A 23033-nucleotide genomic window follows, 5' to 3' on the forward strand; every position below is an offset into this window, starting at 1 on the left:
AAAAAAATTTGTATAGGTGACTAATACTAATAACATATTAGAATAAATACTAAAACTTCACCAGAAAGTGCAGCAAACATGAGGGCTGTGTATCCATGTTCATGTTGATGACAATTTACATCAGCTCCATGTCGCAAAAGCAATTTGCACATATCAAGTTTTCCTTTATACGCAGCATGCATTAGAGGAGTCATTCCATTCTTTAACAGAGAGGAAAAATATATATTAATTTTACTTATTTACTTTTCCTCTACCTATATGAGCAATTCCTGCAATTAAATTAAAAACACAAAATAAACATGAATTAATAAAATCATCTTTATAACCTATATAGTACTTTCATACATAACTTGCCAAATGGCCAGGGCAGGGATCAGAACCCAGATCACCAAGGCTCTCATCTCTACCAAATATTCTTAGTTCCTAGAGAAACAAATGAATAAACAGATACAAATGCATTTAAAAAAAAAACACAACTAAGGATAAACCTCAAAACAGAATGTCTACCAAGGGGAAAACTAAATAGAGTATGCAATATCCTTAACGAGATAGTATAAAGCTATTGCCTGAATTCATCTGTATTGGAGAGATTTCCATGAATTACTGCCAATGAACAAAACAAGATGAAGTAAATATATATTATAGTGGTATGATTTCTAAAGCAATGATCTCCCAAACCACATTTATAATTTGTTCATATATATCACTTGGTTATAAAGAAAATTGTATAAATATGAGGAAAAACTTGGTAGTGTTTACATGCTAGATAAATGAACAAGCTATTCTCTGTAAGTGAATGTTCTCAGTAATCCAGGATAAATTCTGTAAGTACTGGAATTTCAAAGTTGTTTTGGATGAAAACCTCTCTAAAACATACTATCTCTTACTTTAGTAAATCTTAGAATGCTAATATAATCTGAATTGTTCTTGATGATTCCAGACTCTTACTGTGAACATAAACCATCAATATTCTCAGAGGGTTATTGAAGTGAGAATAATAGGGAAGCTGGGACCTTTCAGGTGGTTGTACAAGAGGCTACTTAATGGGAGTAGTCAAAGTTTCTTGAAAGTAGTAATAGAAAAATGATAAGATTATAACTTAAAGACTCCCTTTAAGGATGTCTACAAGGATGGGGTGTTTGAATGTTGGGGTGGGTTGGGTGTATGTGGGTAATCAGAATCTCATTATACAGAGGCAGTGTTAAGGGAGTGGAAATGGACTACATGGGCATACCTTTTTTTTTAAACTTTTATTTATTGTGTTTTTCCAGGACCCATCAGCTCCAAGTCAAGTAGTTGTTTCAATCTAGTTGTGGAGGGCACAGCTCACAGCGGCCCATGTGGGGATTGAACTGGCAATCTTGTTGTTAAGAGCACCGCGATCTAACCTACTGAGCTAACTGGCCGCCCCTGCTCATACCTTTTGAATGAGGCAGAAATGTACTCAGAGCATGACTAGGATGATAGCCGCTAAAGGATGATATAACAGGTACATAAGAAGTTAGTGTGTAGCCTGGAGGGAAAGGAAGGACAATACGGGTGGACAGTCAATCACCCAGCAATCCCATGTTACAATGAATGAGAGGTTATCTGGCTCAAAGTGAATAATCCCAAGACTACAGAACTGTCCTATAATTATATACACATATATATGTGTGTGTTTTAAAGCAGTTTTCAATGCAATGTGATAATATGCTTAAGAGCAAAGGAAATGTGCAAAGCTTTTGGATCTTACAATACAAACTGTCCTTGTGTTTTTGTCTGCTTATGTTTTAACTGTCATCTGTGTCAATTATGTCAGCCCATTTATCTGTCTGCCTCCCTGTTTCCTGATACTCCCTTTCTTCTCATTTAAAAAAAAAAACATTCTCATTTTTCTCTTTGGTGTTTCTGTTTACCAGTTGTCTTCTTAGCAGGGATTGGTTTTCAGAGGCAACCAACGAGAGAGCTTCTTTCCAAAGAGCTAATGAGCTATCCCAACCATATCATATGCTGTGCAATCTCTGAACCTGTTTCTGAAACATTTTTCCCCATATAAAACTTTTTGGACAAATGTTGTGTTTTCAGTTCTAAATAGTAGGCAATTTCTACTTCTATTTCTTCTTTTACCCAAGAATTATTTAGAATTAACTTTTTTCAGGTTATATGCTTTATTATTTGGATCATATTTTTATTTATTTTCAATGTATTCTATTTCATTTGGTGAATTTGTTTGAAATTAGCTAAAAATTCCTTTATAAATAGTATAATACATAGACTAATTTTGATTAATGTTCCATGTAAAAAGAAGATGTAGTATTTTTTTCTTATATACAGTACACACACTCTTAATTAGCTTAGCCAAATTTTCTGTCCCCCGAATTACTTTTTTCTACTTAATCTGATGGCTTCTGAAAGGTGCTATTCTGGTTTTACAAATTTCTCCTTTTAATTCTATCTTTTTCTTTATGAACATGAGAGCTTATAACATCAGAGCTTATAAGTGAAGGCTTAAAGCTGCTATGTTCTCAGTGGATTATTAATTTAATCTATAAGAAAGTCTTGATCTATTAATCTTTATTTGCTTTAAATTTTATTTTGTCTGGTATTAATTTTGCTACCCATGTGTGAGTAAAGGTTTAACAAAACCCATTCCCCTTCTCCATGAGAAACTGAAGTTCAGTTAACTCTCTAGCATTACAACAGTGCTGTATAGCAATAGCCGCTAACCACATATAGAGCTAAGGGTTGACACTGAACAGCTCACAATAGACATTACCATCATCTCAGAAAGTTATTTTGTGTAGCAAGTGTTCTAGAAAGCAGACTTTGGGTTTAGCTAACGTTCCCTAGAAGTAGAATTGCTGGATCAAAGGTACGCACATTTAAAAATGACACAAATTCTAAAATTTTCACCATAATGAAATGCCAGTTTACACCAAACCATTAGCATATAAAAGTCCAATGTTTCCCACACTGCACAAGAAATGAAATAATTTTGGTTTAATTTGCACTTATTTGATCACTGATAAAATTAACCATGTTCTTACATGCTTATTTGCCTTTGTGACCTGTCTGCTTACATTTGATTTAGATATTAGTGTAACTCGTGCAGGCACACACGCTAGAAAATAATTCTTATTAGATTTTTATATTATCCATTCTCATAGGAAATAAAACACTTCATTAAACTTTTTAACATTTTACCTCATCCAAACAGTTCACACGAACATTCTTGCTGCCTAATAGTGTTCCAGCTTCTTGGATAGTACCTTTAAAAAAAAAAAAAAAAAAGTTATTTATCATTAGAATAGAAAAAAAATCTAACATCAAGGAAACAAATTTTAAAGGGTTATCTGTAAGACTACTCAGGTTAGGTTATTAAGAAATAAAGCATAAATCACATACTATTATTCCATAAAGTAATTATCCATAAGAATAGATTTATAGAAACTAAAATAGCTCCATCTTGTTTTTATTTCCACTGACCTTAGAGTATATTAAATTGGCCACATTTTCCTTTTGGCAGTAATACAATCATCACAAAGCATAACATTCTTAATACTGAAACAAATCTTAAAGGGCATCTAGTCCAACCTATCATCCAAAGCTTAAATTCCAGTCAATATAATAATTGGAGTTCAAAATACAGTCAGTATTTATATACTTTTTCATCACTGGGCCCTGTGAATTGATGGCATACTTATAATAGAATTCTTGGTTTGGAAATGCTTAGGTAAACATATCTTTAAAGCCTGGCACTATATAAAAGTGCCCTGGAGTCAATATTCAGACTCTCATACTGAAAGTCCGCTAATGTAATCCTGAAGGTCAGGGCTCTATAAATTTGGATAAAAGCTGTCAGGTTTTTCCAGTCTTCTGTAAGGCATACGGACAGGAGCAAGTAGTTGCAGGAGAGAATGTTGCTATTATCATCATGAATAAGAGTCAGCCACAGGTTCTGCCAAAAAATTTCTGGTTTGACGGGGAAGAGAACAATGGAATTGAATGTTCTCAGAGAGAAAGGATGAGATAAGCCTCTACTGTGAAAGGAGACAAAAGAATAAGCACATCCCCTAACTAGGAGTTATTTCTTCTCTTTAAAATCAGAATTATTATAGTTCAAGCATGTGCTAAATGCTGCTTGGCTTCCAGTTAAAGGTGGAATGCAGAATAAAGATAAGCGTGCTTCTTCCTGACCTGCTTCTTAGGGGTGTCAGCTGGTTGCCTGTCACCAACCTGGAACAGACAGAGAAAGGTCTCCTAGGCTGACAAACAGCCCTGCTGGGGAAATGTCAAGGAATAACCTGCAAGTCCCTGGAATATGGCAGCGCTAGTTTGTAAATAGTGCGTGGTCTGACCCTGTACTCCATCTGAGAGCAGCTGGTATCACTGGCTGCATGGCTACAGAATGAGAGGTGAAAGCCTTCAAGTGTGTAAGCTACCCTTATCCATTCCGGTGGCTTCTTATCAGACTTTCTCAAACATCTTCAGAGAGGAATTACAACAGAACAAAAACTCCCACACCCCACTTTCACTTGTGCAAGATGCTTTAGCTAAGTCCTATTGTCCTCCAAAGAATAACTGAAGTTATTTTCTTTCTGAGCAGGAGATGTTTATGCAGTAGAGGGAGAACACTACAGGGATTATTAGCAAGTCAAGGCCTGCTACGTGTTAGGGGAAGATGAAGCTTAAAATCATAATTGGCTCACATTAGAGAACAGGCCTATAACTAGAAAATGTTTCGCCCAATGGCCAGCAATCTAAGTTAAATCTGTCCTGTCAAGGAGCAATTAGAAATGAAAAAGAGAAAAGATGAGGCATGCACACACATACCACTGCATGCCAGCCAGTTAGCCTTTTGAAATGCAGGGACCAAGATGAGAAATTTTTTTCTAAAATTTTTTGGGCTTCTAGAGAATGAAAACAGATTTTGGAAAATGGATGAGCAAAATACCCAAACAGAAAAAACTTGTGACGATTTCTAATTTGGTATTCCTAATTTAATGACAGTAAGAAACCGGTTTAGAATAGCACAGAAATGTGAAACATAGATTTTTACTTTCTCACTGTCCATAGTAGCTTTTCAAACAATATTTTGCTTTTATGTTAAAAGATTCATTTTTTTACTCTGGGAAAGAAGTTATGTTAAATCTGATTTCACAAACTGTTAAGACTGGGGATACAATACTACCGTGTTTCCCCGAAAATAAGACCTAACTGGACAATCAGCTCTAACGCGTCTTTTGGAGCAAAAATTAATGAGACCCAACACTATATTATATTAATTATATTATATTAATTATATTATATTAATTATATTATATTATATTTATTATATTATATTATATTATATTATATTATATTATATTATATTATATTAACCCGGTCTTATAGTAAAATAAGACCGGGTCTTATATTAATGTTTGTTCCAAAAGACGCATTACAGCTGATTGTCTAGCTAGGTCTTATTTTGGGAGAAACACAGTATAAGGGAGACACGAAATGACCCAACATTTATCTTAGGTGGAGACAAAAATTAAGAGATTGATAACTTATGAAAGTAATATTTAATGATTTGTTTAGCTTTTGAGAATTTCTCCAAGTAGCTCAACCAAAGCAGAAAATACAACCCAACCCGCCTCATTAGAGTGGGGCTGACCAACCCTAATCTGGATGGTTCAGCATTTTAGCCGAGAAGAGATGATGCTAACGGGATGTTCCCACGTTACCACCTTCTCTCCTACCTAATTACAGGACTATCATGAAATTGAACAAGTCCTATGAAACCCTCAGTTTCCTCATCTGTGAAGCAGATAGGGGTATCCAACCCATAGAGTTCTAAGGATGATTGAGGGCTTGTCCCTCTCAGTGCACATGAGATGCTCTTGTTATTTTATATTCAGAGCAGCACAATATAATTCATTGTTATTTCTAATAGCTAGATGGGGACCACAAATCTCTAACTGAAGACAAGCAGATGTGAGCAGGTGTAGTCAAAACAAACAAAAAAGGGAGAAACAAACTTTTGACATTTCTATTTCCAGCAATCCATCAGCTAACCATAGGATTTGGTATGGGTTTCAACCAGTTAGTGGGATCCCCAAAAAGGGATGGTGTAAGGAATCTAATCCAAGTTAAGTTATTTAAAATACTGTTTGTCTTGTTAGTGGCTATAATGTGTATGTATAAGTAAAATCATGTATAAAATAATGTGTCATAATTTTAAAATAACAATATATGGATTTAGATTTAATTATAACTACATAGTTATAAATGTATTTTAGAAGTAGAGACTTCTAATGTAACTATATTTTGAAATGGTGAATTTATTTAAATGTGAAATTTCTAAAAGATCTCTTAGTCGTATCTATTATTAGACTATGTAACACAATGGCCTTCAATTAGGATTATGAATCACTGCATAAAAATTAGAGTGTCTAAAAGGGCTGCTGTTTTGTAAATGAAAACAATGACGCCCATAGAGCATAACCTGCCCAGTCATTGAGTTAATGGTAACTATATATTTAAATTAAAATTTTTCTTTGATCTCTATAATTATTAGTAGACCTGAATCTTTCTAACCCATAAAAATATTAAAAATAACAATATTAACTACACAGGACTTACAGCAAGATCTTTCTTAACAGTCCAGAATTAGAAACAACTGAAATATCCATCAAAGCGAATGATTAGCAAATAGTGGTATAACCATACACGGAAATAAAAGAAAAAATAGACTATCGGTACTGCATAAATGAACCTCAAAATCATGATGACGAGTGAAAGAAGCCACGCAAAAAAAAAAAAAGGAGACTATTTACTGTATGATTCCACTTAAATAAAATTCTAGAATAAAGGGATCTAATCAACAGGGACAGAAACCTATCAGTGGTTCCCTGGAGACAGTGGTGGAAGGAGTGACAGATAATAAAAAGGCATAAAGAGCCTTTTGTGGGTGATGGAACTGTTGATTATCTGGATTATCTGGATTGTAGTGATGGATGTATACCTAAGTCAAAACTGATTTTTAAAAAGTGTACACTTTAAATGTGCACCATTTATCGTATTTTAATTATATTTCAATAAAGCTGGTAGAATCAGCTTTATTATCCAAACCTGTTTCATCGCTCATTTTACACAACAAATGAAAAAAAAAAAAGTGAATACATTATTATCTTGTTAAGTCAACAACAGTAATTCCAAGAATTTCAAGTACTAAACAAGGTAAGTAATAGTTTACATCCTTAAAGAAGGTTTAATGTATTTTGAAATAGTGCTTCCTCTGTGCTTAAGGAAAAAGATACCGGAACTTAGAAGAATAGGTCAATCTACCAGGAATACAAGCCAGTTAAATGTGCGTCAGTCATTTCAATATTCACTCCTTAAATGTTGTGAAATGGATGCTGTCTTTATCTATGATTTATATTGGTAGGAAACAGCTTAAGTTTCACCTGGAACATCTTGGCATTCTAACACATATACAATCTGTAGAATACCTCGCTTGTGAACTCACTCAGAAAATGAAATTGTTCTAAAAGTGCCCAGGAGCAATGTGTGCTATTTTCTGGACTGGAAGTCTGCTTAACTTCTGGAGGGCAGTGATTGGAAGAAAAAAAGCACTCAAACGTTTGCTGAGTTTATTTTAGATTGGCCAAGATGATAGGTCACACTTGGCTGAAAATTTATTGTAAGTTCCAAGTACTAGTACTGACTAATCTAGCGCTTCTCAAAGTTGAGAAATGTACCGAAGGGTGAAAAAAATATTAAGAACCCCCCACTCCCTTAAAAATATGCTTCCTTACACAATAAATTTTGCTTATGACCTTTATTCAATTAATAACCAAATATTATTTTACAAATTGAATTATCTTCAAAACTATAAAAGTCAATAACATTTAAAATGAAAATTAACTTGACAGATGATGTTTTCCTGAAAATTAAATTGCCTCTCAAAGAGAATGCAGTATGGATGGCTAGGGTGCTGGTTTCATTTTTTTAAATTTTATTTTATTAAATTTATTGGGGTGACAATTGTTAGTAAAATTACATAGATTTCAGGTGTACAATTCTGTATTACATCATCTATAAATCCCATTGTGTGTTCATCACCCAGAATCAGTTCTCCTTCCATCACCATATATTTGATCCCCCTTACCCTCATCTCCCACCCCCCACCCCCCTTACCCTCTGATAACCACTAAACTATTGTCTGTGTCTATGAGTTTCTGTTTCTCATTTGTTTGTCTTGTTCTTTTGTTGTTTTTGGTTTATATACCACATATCAGTGAAATCACATGGTTCTCTGCTTTTTCTGTCTGACTTATTTCACTCAGCATTACACTCTCAAGATCCATCCATGTTGTCACAAATGTTCCTATATCATCTTTTCTTACCGCCGAATAGTATTCCATTGTGTATATATACCACAACTTCTTGGTTTCATTTTTTGTTTTGCTTTCAAGTCCAGCATATTTCTATGACTATGGGCCGTATGATATCTCTGCTCCACCGCTTTTACCTGTGTGACACTGGGCAAGTTATCTAATTTCTCAGTTCCTTGGTTTTCTTGTCTCTAAAGTGAAGACATGTTTACCATAATAACACCCAATACTAGTAACATTTTAAATTCTTTACATATATTAATTCATTTCATCATCACACAGTGTTGTGAGGTGGGTACCACTTTTCACATGGACAACCTGAAGCTCAGAAACAGACACTTGCCCACAAACACATCACCAGCAAGACTGTGGTAGGATTCCAAACCAGGCCTGCATGGAACCACATCCCATACTGTCTCTCATAATGTCGTAGCTGAAAAATAATTCCGAGTTCATCAAGTGATAATAATTATGCCTGGCTCATAATAACATTCAATAAAGGTTGGCTATAGTTTTCTCCTATCTCCCATTACTTCTCTTTGCGAGTATAGTGGTGTCCCACGGACCTTTACTTGATAAGAATGTATCCACATACTGAGTCCATCTCAGTTCTTCTCTCCTCCTCTTGGGCCAATAGAATCGGTGAAAAACAGCGTATGTGCAGAGGTGCAACTTGATGTAGGATGTGCGCCCAGAAATACCACAGCACTAACCTGCTTAAATTCACATTAATTCTCTTTTATTTAATCTTTAAAATATAAACTGGTGGACATCTAAGAATATATCCAAGGATTTCTGCCCCACCACAACTTGCCCCGTTCAGAGACCCACTTTATAAAACTACTCACTTGTTTACACTTTTAAGAGAACAGGATAGCTCTGGACTGCTTTAAAACATTATTTGCACCGTAGTGGATTGTGGGTTGATCCTTTGTCTCCTTTTTGCTCAGCACAGTACCTGGCACACAGCTGGGACTCACATGTTTGCTGAATTGAATCCCAGAGCCACCAAAGGCAGGGAGAAATTACCCAGAGAGAGAGTTAGAATAGAAAGGCTGCAATGCCAAATAGGTCAGTGATAACTGTGCAGAACAAACGGAGACACCAAGTCCCACAATTCCAGGCAAAGAACATTTATGATAAATATAGCTGTGACGTAAAATTCTTGAGATCAGATGGGGTCGGCTCCACTCATGGGCACCTGTTGAGTTCAAATCCGATTTTTTTTTTCTTATACATTTAGACTTTCCTTGTCAGCATGAAAAATAAATCTTCCTTACTCACTCTGGGGGTCCAGATGTAGGCCTGACGACTTAGAAAGAAAGAAAAGACTGGAAACTGGGAAGCCTTCATGCTGCAGTGCCTGGCCTCTCTGCCATTCGAGGGCAGACGTGGCTTTCTCATTCTTGAGCTTAAAACAACCACATTAACTGTGCCCTCCGTCCCATGCATCCCCATCCCCGCTCTGTGGCTGCAGGAGAAGTCACGTAGTCACGCTGATGTACCTGCCAGGTAACGGGACTTAGCAGGGAACACCTCTGGGACGTCCTTTCCGGAATGAGGGGGAAACACCGCTTCTGGCTCGTCCCCAGGGCCCGCGTCTCCCTCCCTACGACCCGGAGCGGCGGAAGCGGGACACGCGTTTCGAGTGTAAAGGAAAGCGCGATTAGAAGATCGCAGTCGTACTAATAAGTGTGCTGAGGGGTGTGGACGCCTAGCCAAACTCCTCGCTTCTCTGCAAGTTCCTGCAGGGGGCAGAGGGGGTCCGGACGCAGAAACTTCAACGGGGCAAATTACAGAACTAGTTCTGTGTCCTAATAAAGAACCGTTCTCCTTAGCAGCTCCCTCCACCCCCAAGCGGGGGCGGGGACAGCCAAGGAATCCAGATCTTTCGGCCTCCGGAAGTCGAACACGGCCTTTTAAACACCCGTCTAAGAACCTGAAACTACCAGGCCACTGTCGCCAAGACAGACCGTGGTCAAAATCATCTAAGGAGTGTTGAAGAATGCACATCCTGAGGACCACACCCCTGGATCGTTCTTTATACTCTGAGTGGGCACCTGCAAATGTGAACCTTTCCAAAAGCTAATTTAAAGGACGAGCCTTTGTAACCTCCGCTCTCATCCCAGCACTACTTCTCCCTCCCTACCCCTCCGCCCCCGCAACCGGTCCCAGACCAAAGCGAGAAACGGTATTTCCCGGTCCGGGGCGGCGATCCTTGCAGAACCGCAGCCAAGGGTCAGCGGGGCCAGGGGCGCCTCCGGGGCTCCGCCACGCCTCCAGGCCAGACTGGCAGCGCCTCCGTGGCAGCCCAGCTCCCATACCTTTTCCGATGGCTTCCAGCAGCTCCTTTTCCTCCTGGGTCAGCTCGCCTTTCTTTATGTGAACCATTGCTCCCGCCAGCTTGAAGGTTATTCTGCGTCTTTGGAAGAATTGAAAAATACCGATGTGTCTGTGTTAGGGACGCCAGCCGCAAAGGGGCAATTAGAGACCAGAATACTGAGTAGCCAACCGCGGAAGCATTCGAATCCTCTCGTCTCTCCCGCGGGCTGGCGAGCAGCCGGCGAGCTTCGGCGAGCCGGGCAGGCGGTCTCCGCAGGCCCCAGCGGCAGTCACCACCCCCCGCGCATCATTGGCCGAGTCCGTAGGAGGAGCCGTAAGAGGAGGCAGCCAAAGACTCCCATTGGAGCAGCCTGGGACGACAAAAACAAATGGAGAAAACCAGAGGGAGGAAATTAAATTCCTCTTAGCCGTTTCCCACTCCTATCCTGTCGGGTTCAGATACGCAGGGTCACTCAATATTTAAAAACTCTATCTGTAAGTTCTGTGTCCGGCGATGGCTGCTTAGGGCGTGCAGAGGCCCCCGGTTGTCGCTCACCTCCCCCATTTCCTCCGGAGTGGCGCGGCCCGGATCGGGGGCGGGCTGGGAGGCGGGGCGGGGCGGGGCGGGAGGCGGGGCTGCGCCGGGCTCCGTGTGTCTATGTCAATGTGTCTGTCCTTCACTCCTCCATTGTCTGCCGCCGCCACTGCTGCCGCTACCACTGCCGCTGCTGGAATCGCCGCAGCTCCCAGCCTCGCGCGTCGCCGCTACCTTCTCCGACAGGTGAGAAGCAACCCAGGTGGGGCAGGGGGAGCAGAGAGGGCTGCGGGAACCGCGGCCGTCGCCCCGCTGGGGCTTCCACGGGGTCGGAGCTGGCTGGGAGGAAGCATGTGCCTGCTGGGGTGGGTGGTTTACTGCCTCTCCGTGGGGAAGCGTACCCTCGACACGATGAACCTCACACATACCACGTATCAGTGCCTCCGAGTGCAGACCCGCCACTGGCCACATTTGGCCACCCCGGGAGACCCTGGGACCGCGAGCGGGTGGGGGCCCACCACGCGGTGGGAAGTGGCGGGTGCACATCATCTCGTGCGTGGCACGGCCAGATGCGTCTCCCAGCGAGGCCGGGGCTGAAGCTCAGGACTAAGGCTGGAAAGGAAAAAGGTAGTTATCTTTTGGCAAGCCTCCCCCTCACCATCACCACACACACGCACACTACTTGTCATCTCCTCTGGCCTCTGTGGAAGCTGTAGAAGAAAACAGGGTCTGATTCGCTTTATGGTGCCTGTGAAGGATGTTTGGAAGCAATTTACACTTGCACTAATACTTCGTTTAGGAGAGACGACCTAAAGGGAGAGGGGAGGAAGGGCCTCTTCGCTCTGCTAGAGTTCTCAGTCTCTTTGTAACTCCGATCTTGAGATTTATGGAAATAGGGAGGGGAAGGGAAGGGGGCGGAGATTAAATTGGTGTTGCTGTCTATATATAGCCTTAGATTAGCCTCTTAATCCAGTCTTCATTCAACTGTAATATGTAGCCTCGAGCTCCAATAGCTCGGGGGTAAATACAAGTGTGCACCCTCTTGTGGCTTAGAAACAAGACTTGCTTGCTAATACGAAGTCAGTCATCCCTCCAGGGCTCGCATCCGTAACATATTTACAGCATCAGTGAAAGCTGCTTCAGAAATTAGTGTGTACGTTTCGCTTTATTGTTGTTTCTCTACAGACTAGTATTGATGTTTCTCCCAAGATCCATCTGCTTCAAAGAGAAATATTTGAATAATTAGGTGATTTTGTTAAGCATCCCTACCACCCCTCTTTCTCCCCACAGTGTATACGAAGTGAAGTGCATTTTCCTCTGGCTTACACCTTCATTTTTTTTTTTTTTTTTTTTGAGCATTCACCAACAGTTCTGAAATTCTGGAAGATGTTCATCATTATTTCCTGCCTTTAACAAAAATCTTTCTAAAATCCCAGCTGTTTTCCTCTCTAAGACTTCTTCATTTTTACAGACTGGGGCAGAGCTGAGCCAGAAAATCTCACGTGAAAATGGTTTGAAATTATCCATCTCAGTGTATAACAAAGAAACTTTTGTTGGATGATGGTTTAATAATGATGTGGCTGTTCAAACAACATGTAGTAAGGCTTTTGAGAGTGACCAAGCTTCTGTAACACTTAGAATGCTGTTACTGCCACAGTCTCAATTGATTTAAAACATAGTATCATGCAGTAGAAACCCACCTAAGAAAATGCTTCCAGAGTAACCTCCCCTAAAATGTGACTTAACATCTTACAGCAGTGCATGGCCAGAATTGGGTACTTCGTTGCCAGTATTTCCATCTCTTGTGCCAAATTGGGGCCATGGTTACTTGAAGGTCACACCTGTTTGTCTCACTGAGGTCAGATCGTCGATGATAGCAACTTACTATTACTTCTTGGTGCCTTATGGCACCTGGTTGGTATTTAGTCCTCTGTGAATACATGACTTCAGTAAATTAAGACATTTAAAGACAAACTAACATCTACCTAGAAATGCAGATAAATAATATGTTAAGTTTAAATTTCTAGAAACAGATATGTAATGGATAGTGTTCATCAGATGGATTACATTAATCGTTTTGTACAGTGTTAATATTTAATGTAGGAATAAGATTAGCTAATGCGCATCCTTAAACTAGATCGAGGAACTTTTCTTGTACTAAGAATATATTCACATCAAAGAAATTTTATTGATAGTGAAATAACTACATATTGAATATTTAGTCGGTGACATTTTCTACCAGATGCTTTGTATAGGATTATTTTAATTATTGTTATAGAATTGTGGGAATTACCAATATTATTTCTGCAAATAAGAACACAGAAACTAAAAGAAGTTAATCAATTTGCCCATCCCCCACAGTTAGGAAGTGTCAAAGCCAGAACTGGAATGTAGATCTGTCTCTAAAACTTTTCCTCTTTTCCCGGTTTTCTGCCTAGTTGGCTGACGATAAGGGGGAAATTATATATTCTGTTAACTAGCTAATAGATAGTCATATGGTTCGGCATGCTGGAGGGACAAAAGTCTCTCCTTCTTCTCTCTCCAGTTCCTTCTCCATGCCCTACAACCAATGTATCTATTCCTCTCAAATCCTTCTTGAGGTATTTTATGTGTTTATTCCTCATACTCATATGTCTAGTTCCACTTTTTTTTACAGAAATGGGAGCATGCTAGCACACTGTTCCACCCTGTATAATAGAATTTGTATAATGCTTTGATCTCTCTTCTGTTTCTTTCTTTGCCTCTTTAGAAACACTGATTTCTGAAATGTCTGAAATGCTTATACATGTCCCCTCATCTCTTCTACTACTGTCACCCTAAGCCTCTCCTGGCCTATTGCAATGGATTTCCTAAGTGGCCTGCTTCTCTCTCATCTCACCCCATCAAACTAATTCAAGACACCACCAGTTCAATAAACATTGAGCACCCATCATCCACGCAAGAGTGAGACATTCTATTAAGGTAGAACGGATTCACTTAAAACTTGTCAATGACTTTTCTCTGGCCACAGAATTGAGGCTCAGTTCTGGCTTGGAAGGCTCCAACTTCTGGTCCCAGCAGACATTTCCAGTCAGCCAGCCCCTCCCACACTCTCAGCTCTTAAGGTCACCACGCTGCTGCTGGTTCCCTAACATGCCAGTAATTTCCACCCATTTGTTCCTGCTTTTCTCTTCCTGGAATGACCTCCCTTCCCTCTTCACTGAGTCTCTCCTCCCCCAATCTGAAGACTGCTCAGTTTTCAAAATACTATTTACATATAACTTCTTCTCCACCTTTCATGATCACCTCTCCCACCCTATTTAATGAGAGTACAGACACTGGTAAACACATTTATTCATGTCCTTCAGCTAGGAGGATAGGTAAAATCTTTAGACAGGAGTTACTGGTGCAATATTGACATCCTCTACAATTCTCTGTCTTCTAATGACCCTCTAGAGCCCCCACCCAAGTAACATCATTGCTTCTTCCCTTGGAGCCCCATGAAAATACCTAAAGCAGTCACCCTTTGCATGGCATTCTATTATGGCTATTATTAATCTATGTGACCCCTTCTTCTAGACTTTAAATTAACGAAGTAATTTACCTTTGTTTATCAAGATTGTAACCCATTGTCTTGTACCTACTGTATGCTCAGGACATGCTGAATTGAATTCAGTTGGATCTTCAAGTTATTTTAGGTGGATTTGTGTCCGTACTTGATTACTTCTTCTTGGCACTGTGATGTGATGCTGGCATCATCACAATCATAACCAAGGACAGAAGTTCTTCAAATGTTTTCAGTCTCAAGCTGCTTGATATGCTGACAAGTGCTATCAACCAAGAAAACCCTTTTCTAAGTGCGCATGTTGCAAACTTTGCATACCCTGCTTGGATTCCCCCATGAAAGCCCCTGCCCTCCAGCTCTCTGTTTTAAGCGAATGCTGTTTCCTCTTTATTGTGGGGGACTAGCTCAGTTTTGAGTATTATATCTTTCGGGGTAATGTCTTCCTTGACATTTGACTTTCTGTCCTTAGACTTAGGTACATTTCTTGACTGAGTGGATATTTAATGACATTAAGGAATTTTATGTTCTTTCAGGTTGAAAATAAGATTGTGGTTATATTTTTGAAAGATCTCTTATCTTCTGGAGGTATATACTGCATTACTTAAGGAGAAAATGATACGACATCTGAGATTTGCTTCAATACAATTGTGACAGTGGTGGGCAGGGAGGGACTAAGTATCAATGAAACAAAGTTGATTTAACAATTGGAGCTGGGCATTGAGTGTGTTGACGTCGTTATACTGTTCTCTCTACTTTTGGATATGGTTGAAATTTTCCATAATGAAGTTTTTAAAGTAAAATTTGGAAATATTACACCCTCTAAGAAATTGTTCTAGGTTTTTTCCTAACAAAACATAAGAAAGTAATTTGAATACAAATGCTCTTTCTCTATACTTGGAATTTAGCTTATGAAATTATTCATTTAAATGTTAAAACAGTTATACCTAAATCAGTAAGAGACTGTCCTGTGAACAATGCTTTTCCATAAACTGTTCACATCACATTTTAACTTCTCCACGAAAATAACAGGTAGGTGGCATTACTCAGTGCTATGTCACAATTTTATGACTATCTTACTGGCAATTAATCTTCATCATTTTGGGAAACTGACAGAGTAATTTGCAGACGAGTCTGAACAGGGGTGCAAATATATTTAGTTTAACTGAGAAAATCAAGAGGTGAATGAAGTAGAGCTACTGATTTTCTTCTGTGTCTCATAAACTAAGTCAGAAGGCATTCTCCCCCCCCAAAATAAAAGTGTACCAAAACTGCTGTGAGCTGTGTCAGTATTGTTAGATGAAAATTAGTTTTCAAATTAAGAGAGATTCTTTCATACAAGATATAACTCTAGATTAATGTCGGAAAATCAGGACCAGACTCAGGCACACCTAGGTGTGTCTTCTAGGTTCTTACTCTGGGTTTGCATATCTAACTGCTGGTTTCAACACCAATTTTATGGATTTTTGCAACTTTATTATCTTGTGTCTTGATGTTTAAGTTTATTATGTTTTGGACTTATTAAATGTCAGTGTATCCAAAGGACAACATGTAAATTTTTTGTATCATTACAATATGTCTCCCCAGACTTTATTTAAATGGTTTTTTTAAAGAAGATTTAAGTTCAAAGTGAGATCTTCACGATGTCTAAGGACTATGTAGCCAGTCCAGTATCACTGCAAGTTCATGTTGAAGCACATGTTAGTATATATCCAACTTAGACACATGTTTGTATTGGATATGTCACTGTGGAATTTAAAACTCTAGTCTGGTGCCTCTTATCTCTGAGTATAATAAAACTGTTCCAACAATTAAAAATAGAAAGCTATTTCTGCATCAGAAGGAAAAAGGTAGCATTCACCTTCCCAATGAATACATTTAAGCTGGAAAATTGGAGTTTTTATCTCTTGTTATTTGGTTATCTATCGTGGGATTATGTTAGAGCCTGCAGACAAAGCAGTCCTTAAAACTGTATTCTTCAGCCTCTGAGTAAAATCTCTTCCTGGTCTGTTGATATGTAGAGTAAAGCAGTCCCATTAAGTAGCCTCTTCTGACCTGGTAGGAAATGATTATGGATGGTCCCTGGGAGACACTCAAGCATAGCCACAGCCCTGGGAGTTAGAACGAGAAAACCAAGGCTCCAGCCTCCAGGATGAGATTTATTTTCCAAGGCTTTCAGTTTCTTCATATATAAAATGGGGATGTTAACCAAATTTATAGGGTGACTTTGAAATCTGTGAGGATACCCTGTGGAATATAAAATGCTATATAAAAAATGAACTGTTATTTTTAGGGCCAATTCTGTCTATTTTTGCAGTTGGAAAATATACGAATAACATAATTATAGGCCTAGCTGATAAATGATTTCAAAGTAAAATTGTATAGACATTAGTATTTGCCATAAGCCTATCTTCCTGCATTTTGGAAGATGAAAATTAGTTTTCAAATTAAGAGAGACTCTTTCATACAAGATATCACTCTAGTAATTGTCTCTCAGAATTAACATTATTTTTTACATTAACAAGAAACTCGGTGTGCATTTACTATGTTCAATGATTCACACAGGATAAGACATGATCTGTGTCCTCTAGAGGCTTGTACTATCCTGGTGGAGCCAGGCCAGCCCCTGAAGCAAAAGGGACTAAGGTAATCGTCCTAAAGATCTTCCCATAGGTTAGACACCTTTGAGCAGTTAACTTCGCATGTTTAAGTGGCTGTCTGGCTCCTGCCAGTCTTTCAGCTCTAAATCCAACAAGGTTGTTACTCTTCTACCCAACCCTCTGTTTCCTGCTCCTGGAATACCCTCCACCCCGTCTGCATATCCCATTTGACTTAAATCCTTCTCGGCTCCAATGACCCCTCCTCCACAGAGCCTTCTCCAGCCCCCAACCAGAGAGAAAGCAGTTCAGACACAAGGGTTGAGCTCAGTGGAAGGTCTGATTCCTGGAGAAAGTGAAATTTTGAACAGAGTCTGGAAGGATTGGTGAATTGGGCCAGGCAAGTCAGAAAAGTAAATATTAGCTGTAATTGCAGGACCAACCATACTGGAACTAGAAATGATTTCCTTCAAAGCTGTGTTTTCCTCAATGTCAACTTTTTAAAATAAAAAATGCAGTAGATTATATTTTAAAGAACACGTTGATGGTATGTTCTTGCTCTCAAGTAATTTATAAAATGTGACATCCCATGTTGAAGACTAAACTGAAAATGATAAACCAGTATCTCCAGAATTGGTGGTAGCAGGAAAGTTGATAATGGACATAAAAAAAGAAACAATGGAAGAGAAAATCATATACTGTTTGAATAGTTTGCCCATGAATACAAAGTGATTTGAAATTATCCAAAATAGCTAGTGTATAAATAGCCAAAACAGCTGGAAAATAAAATGAGTAGGAAATTCTTTGTGAAGTTTATTTTGCAGATGAAATGTCTGAATATCCGATCCATGGAACCTGATCTATACCTCAAAGGAATTTTAGGATTTGTTATTTTCTCAATTTGTTTTTTCCAATTGGACTGTTCTTTCTTTTTTTTTTTTTCCCCCTACTCTGTGGATAAAGACATTGCTGCAACAGTTACACCTGAGAGATAGCGCTCAAGGGGATTTAATAATCAGATTAATGTGAATCACTTTAATGCGGGGATTATGGTTGTCATTAGGAATTTCCACAGCATATTTTCTTTTTATCTGTTAGGGGGAAAAACACATGATGATTTAGAATAATTTCTAATTTTTTTTTTTAAATACAAAATCTACCAATATTGGCAGGGTGTGCACAAGAATACTTTTCATTCTTAACTCACTCTGATGTCTATACTCAGGCCGTGGGTCTCTTTAGCAAATATCTTTTGGGCAGTTAATTACCAGGTGGAATCATTCAGCCTGTTCCAAGTTTGGCGTGTGTTGAGTGAAGAATGTCAAAAAAATGTTCTAATAGTCATATTTGTAAACTATGTTCTTGGAAAAATAAAGGTAACTCACTGAATGTACCATTCTTTTGCTAAATGCTGAGGAGACAGTGCTTTCATTGTTCTTCCTTGATTTTTAATATCGAGTGTATCTTTTTGTTTTTTAGTTTATGTCAAAAAAGAAAGAAAATATAAGGATCACATATAAGGGAGACGAACACCCCACATGAATATGAAAACTACACTCCTTTGGCTGTCTTTAATTCTCTTAGTTGTGGAAATATTTGGAAACTAGTAATTAAATATGTGAAAGATATGTTTTCTCTGTCCATATTTCAATTTACTTTTATGTTACATCATGACTTAAAAGTAATTGTCAGGTATACTATTATTTTTGAGAACTTCTAAATAAATCTTAAGAAAACTACTTACTGGGCAGAGGTGAAGAATAAGGGATACTAGCACTTAGCACTATCAGTAACATAGCATACACCACTGTGGGCTGCGCAGTTTCATGATATTCTGCTGTCATCCTCTTGTACACCCACACGAAGGACTTTAATACTTTTCAAAGTAACCTTGATAGCTTCCTGGATTTGTGATCATTTCTAAAGAAAAAAGAAAAGAACATGACATTTTTTTTTTCTCAGTATACAAGGTAATAGACTGGGGTTATTATAAACAGGAAGGAGACCCCCAAGTTGATGGTACAGAGGAAACTGCGGGCAAGAGGAAAGGGATGTAGCCTTGGTGTTTAGGGTGTGAAGACTGTTTTTGTTAGAGTTGGGCCTCAGCAGGAAATAATTTGATAACTGGTTCCTATAGTACTGGAAACCACGGTGCCATAAATTTCCTACTATTTACATGTCCCTAAGAGGCAGGATTTTTGTTAAATCCTCTCACTAAAGACATTTTTTTTTCCTTAATATAAATCCATGTAGAACTATTTTGCATTTTGGAGGTAATATATGCTAATCCAGTTTATCCAAGTGCTGAACCAGACTTTAAAATTAATATTTATACTTTATCTGATTCTAAACCATAAAATCGGAGGCAAATAATAAAAAAGCTGCCTTTATGAGTCACATAAATAATTTCCCAAGACATTGCAGCAACTTTGGTTGCCTATTGGGAAATTGCACTGAGTAGAGCTTGAGATAATCAGATTCTGGCCCTGACTATTCCAGGTATGTGAGCCCCGCTGATGGGTAGGGATTTTTGGTTTTGATCTCTGCTATATCACCAATGTTAGAATGCAACACATGACCTCAAGCAAGAGGTGTGACATCTCAGAGCCTTTCTGGAGTGTTAGATGAACGTCTGGGATTAGGTCCATGGTTTTCAATCATGTACAGTAATTACAAGTTTAAAAGTAAAGCATACACATTTAATTATTAAAGCATTCATAAACACAACTGCAACTCAATGCATCATGTGATGTACCTTGCGTACTGGAGACTAGTAATTCTTGTTAACTCACTCTGCCAGACTTTTTGTGCAGTGCTTGGGTCAAACCTCTACCTGCGAGAAAGTGAGCACCATGCAACTGGTCTGACTGGTCCCTGCTGCATCCCTAGTAACTAGTACCAGATGTGTGTTTGGTAAAGGAATACAAATGAATGTTTCTCTCTATGTTTGAATCTTTAAAAAAAGTATGCTTGAGAGATTTTGGAGTACTATGCTGTTTTGGTTGGTTGGTTGGTTGGTTGGTTGGTTGGTTGGTTTTGCTTTGTTTTCCCCTCTTTTAATTTGAGTTTGTGTGGTCCACGCCTATAAAATTGTGTCAGGGAGTACAGTCTCATACCTTGCTGTGTTGTGTCCCATTAAGTCTTAGGCTGGACTTCGGTATTTCTATGCAGTTCATGTTCTTGTTGTGAAATAGGCATGGGTATGCTAAGTATCTTTCTTGTGTGTACAGCCCTTCAAATAAAACTTCATCTGCTAGACAGGCTCGGGCAGGTCCCCTTCCGGGAGGATGGGGGAAAGAGGGACTTGAGAAATCTCATAAGTGAGGGAATGTTTGGACGCCTGCCTTTGAGCATCCTGAAGGTCCATTACCATCCATGTTTTTTAAGCAATTGCTCCAAAGCAAATTATCTCACTAGTTACCAGTTTAGGTTGTTATTTTTTTCCCAGAAGATTCTGGTTTCCTCTCCTGCATGATTAAAATGCTGAGAAGAAAGGACCACCCTTCAATCCACCCTTCCGTAAAACCTTATCTTCTAACTTCCCAATTAGTAGTCAGAAACACCCCGTCAGTTTTGTGTCTGACACAAACTCAGCCTTAAGAAACTGACTCCCTGCTGATTTTTTTTTTTAAAGACTTTATCTTTTTAGAGCAATTTTAGGTTAGTAACAAAATTAAGAGGAAGATACAGAGATTTCCCTTCTACCCTCTGCCTGGACACACACCTAGGCTCCCACTTTACTATCATCCCCCACCAGAGTGGGACATTTGTTACTGGTGATGAATTATTGATTGTTTGATAGCACATGGTCTCGTACATACTGGGTGCCTGACATAAATGTTCAATTCATTTTCTATATACGCACACACATGCATGTGTGTCGATTTATTGTTCATATGCATAGACATTTTCTTAAGACAGGGTTAAAAGATTAAATATGTTATTACTTCCCTAGAGTGGGACTCAACTCCGTCACATGAGATCAGGAGTGAAAGAATGGGAAGTGGACTTTATTTTTTTACTTGATACTTTTAGGCTGTGCTAGTTTTTTGCCATCAGGGTATTAGTACTTTATAATTTAAATGAGCCAATGAAAGTAAAATAATAGAGAGGGCCATCTTGTTTTTTCTAAGCTTAAAACTACAATATGATTAACAAATTTCAAAGACAGTTCCCTCTCCAACAAAGGTTTCTGATTTTCCTAAAGTGATGTATTAGAACACACGGCTTTTAAAATAAAGATGCTAGAGGATGTCATTGAATCAAGTCGCATAACTGCAAATTCTAATGCAGTTTTTTTTTTTTTAATTTTTAACGTTGTAATTTGGTGTAGTATTAGAAAAGATGATAGAATTGTGTTTAATTATTTTTTTTCTGTATGTGTGCACTGCGCGTCTTTCCCAAAATTAAGAATTATATCATTATAATGTGTACAGTTGTCATTACTGAAAATTAGAATTATGGATACTTTTTCCCATAAATTTTCCCCTAAATTTTCAGCATTGTACGTGATGAACAGATTTTATAATTAGTGATCTTTAAGAAATTATTTTCTTTACAATAAATATTTGTTTTCCTACATCTTTATCAAATAATCAAGTGGTATGTCTTATAATACATAAAATTTATGACCATATAGTAATGAGATAAATAAACATAATGGATCACATAAAACCATATCTTGGTAGATATGGGCCTTCCAAATCATCACCTAGAATTTTATATTTACTCTGTTAAGAGTTGATTAATAAATATTTTAAATTGCTCTTTGAAAAGTATGTGAATTGCCTTTGAACACTAAAGAAGGGGTTCGTAAATATTAATCAAATAGAGTTTTGATTAATAAAAGCGTTATTTAGTTTACAGTTATCCTGTGTTTAAGGAAGAAATTAATTTGATCGGTAAATTCTGGGATGTATGTTTTTTAATCAGTTAAGTTACTATACAACATTTTGTACTTGTATGTGCTTTTGCTTGATAAATATATTTTTTAAATACATCGAACAAATAATGGGCTCTTTTATTTAAAAACTGTAAAAACTTTTTCTGTTCAGGAATTATAACTTTGCCTTCAGGTATTTGTTTTGAATTAGTAGAGGTTAGCACTTCTTATCTTTAAGCAGCTCGTGTTGTATTTTGCGTACACAGATTTATTTTCCTTTGTTGACTTTATTCCCTTGATTGTGATATTTAATAATTCTCCGTTTTATTTTACGTACTTCTGAATCTCTCCTCACTCAGGGCTGTAATGTAGAAGAGTATTTCCATGGCAGGACTAATACGCGTAGTGTGGGGTGTGGTTGAGCAGTTCGTAACGCCTGTGTGCTAAGCATGTTGTGTGCTCTATGAATACAACAGAATAAAGAACGTTCTCGTCTGATGCGGCAGTGAGGGCATTTTCAATATACTCAAATATCTTCTTGTACACAGGACAGTCAAATGCAAGGACTATATTAACCAGAGTAATGTATTATAAGCATCTTGAAATGAAGAGTTGAGGTTTTGTTTGTTGGTGTGTTGTTTTGTTCCTGGAGAATGCCATCCATTCAGCAAGGTGATATCCATCTTCACAGCTGAGCGAATCCTGAAGGGGTTGAAAAGTTATGGTCTCTCTCTCTCCGTGGCAAGCTTGATTTCTCAGCACTCCCAGAAAATACAAAATCTCTGTATTGTTC

At 38.3% G+C, this 23033-nt stretch overlaps 2 protein-coding genes across 2 annotated transcripts in view; one reads left to right on the top strand and one right to left on the bottom strand.

Moving 5' to 3' along the window:
• The window catches only part of ANKMY2 (ankyrin repeat and MYND domain containing 2), a 34332-nt gene extending 23079 nt beyond the window's left edge, over positions 1–11253 (bottom strand). Inside the window, exons 1-3 of the mRNA XM_019727144.2 lie at positions 10688–11253; positions 3187–3251; positions 62–200 (exon numbers count right to left, since the gene is read on the bottom strand). Of these exons, the coding sequence (XP_019582703.2) occupies positions 62–200; positions 3187–3251; positions 10688–10754 (271 nt within the window). The 5' untranslated portion in view covers positions 10755–11253. The remainder of the gene's footprint in view (positions 1–61; positions 201–3186; positions 3252–10687) is intronic.
• Positions 11254–11322: 69 nt separating this feature from the next.
• BZW2 (basic leucine zipper and W2 domains 2) overlaps positions 11323–23033 on the top strand; it is a 55688-nt gene continuing 43977 nt past the window's right edge. Inside the window, exon 1 of the mRNA XM_019727158.2 lies at positions 11323–11466. The gene's annotated coding sequence lies outside the window, so the exon portion shown is untranslated. The remainder of the gene's footprint in view (positions 11467–23033) is intronic.

Source organism: Rhinolophus sinicus, linkage group LG09 (genome assembly GCF_036562045.2).
Source record: "Rhinolophus sinicus isolate RSC01 linkage group LG09, ASM3656204v1, whole genome shotgun sequence".
In the NCBI taxonomy this organism is placed as follows: Eukaryota; Metazoa; Chordata; class Mammalia; order Chiroptera; family Rhinolophidae; genus Rhinolophus; species Rhinolophus sinicus.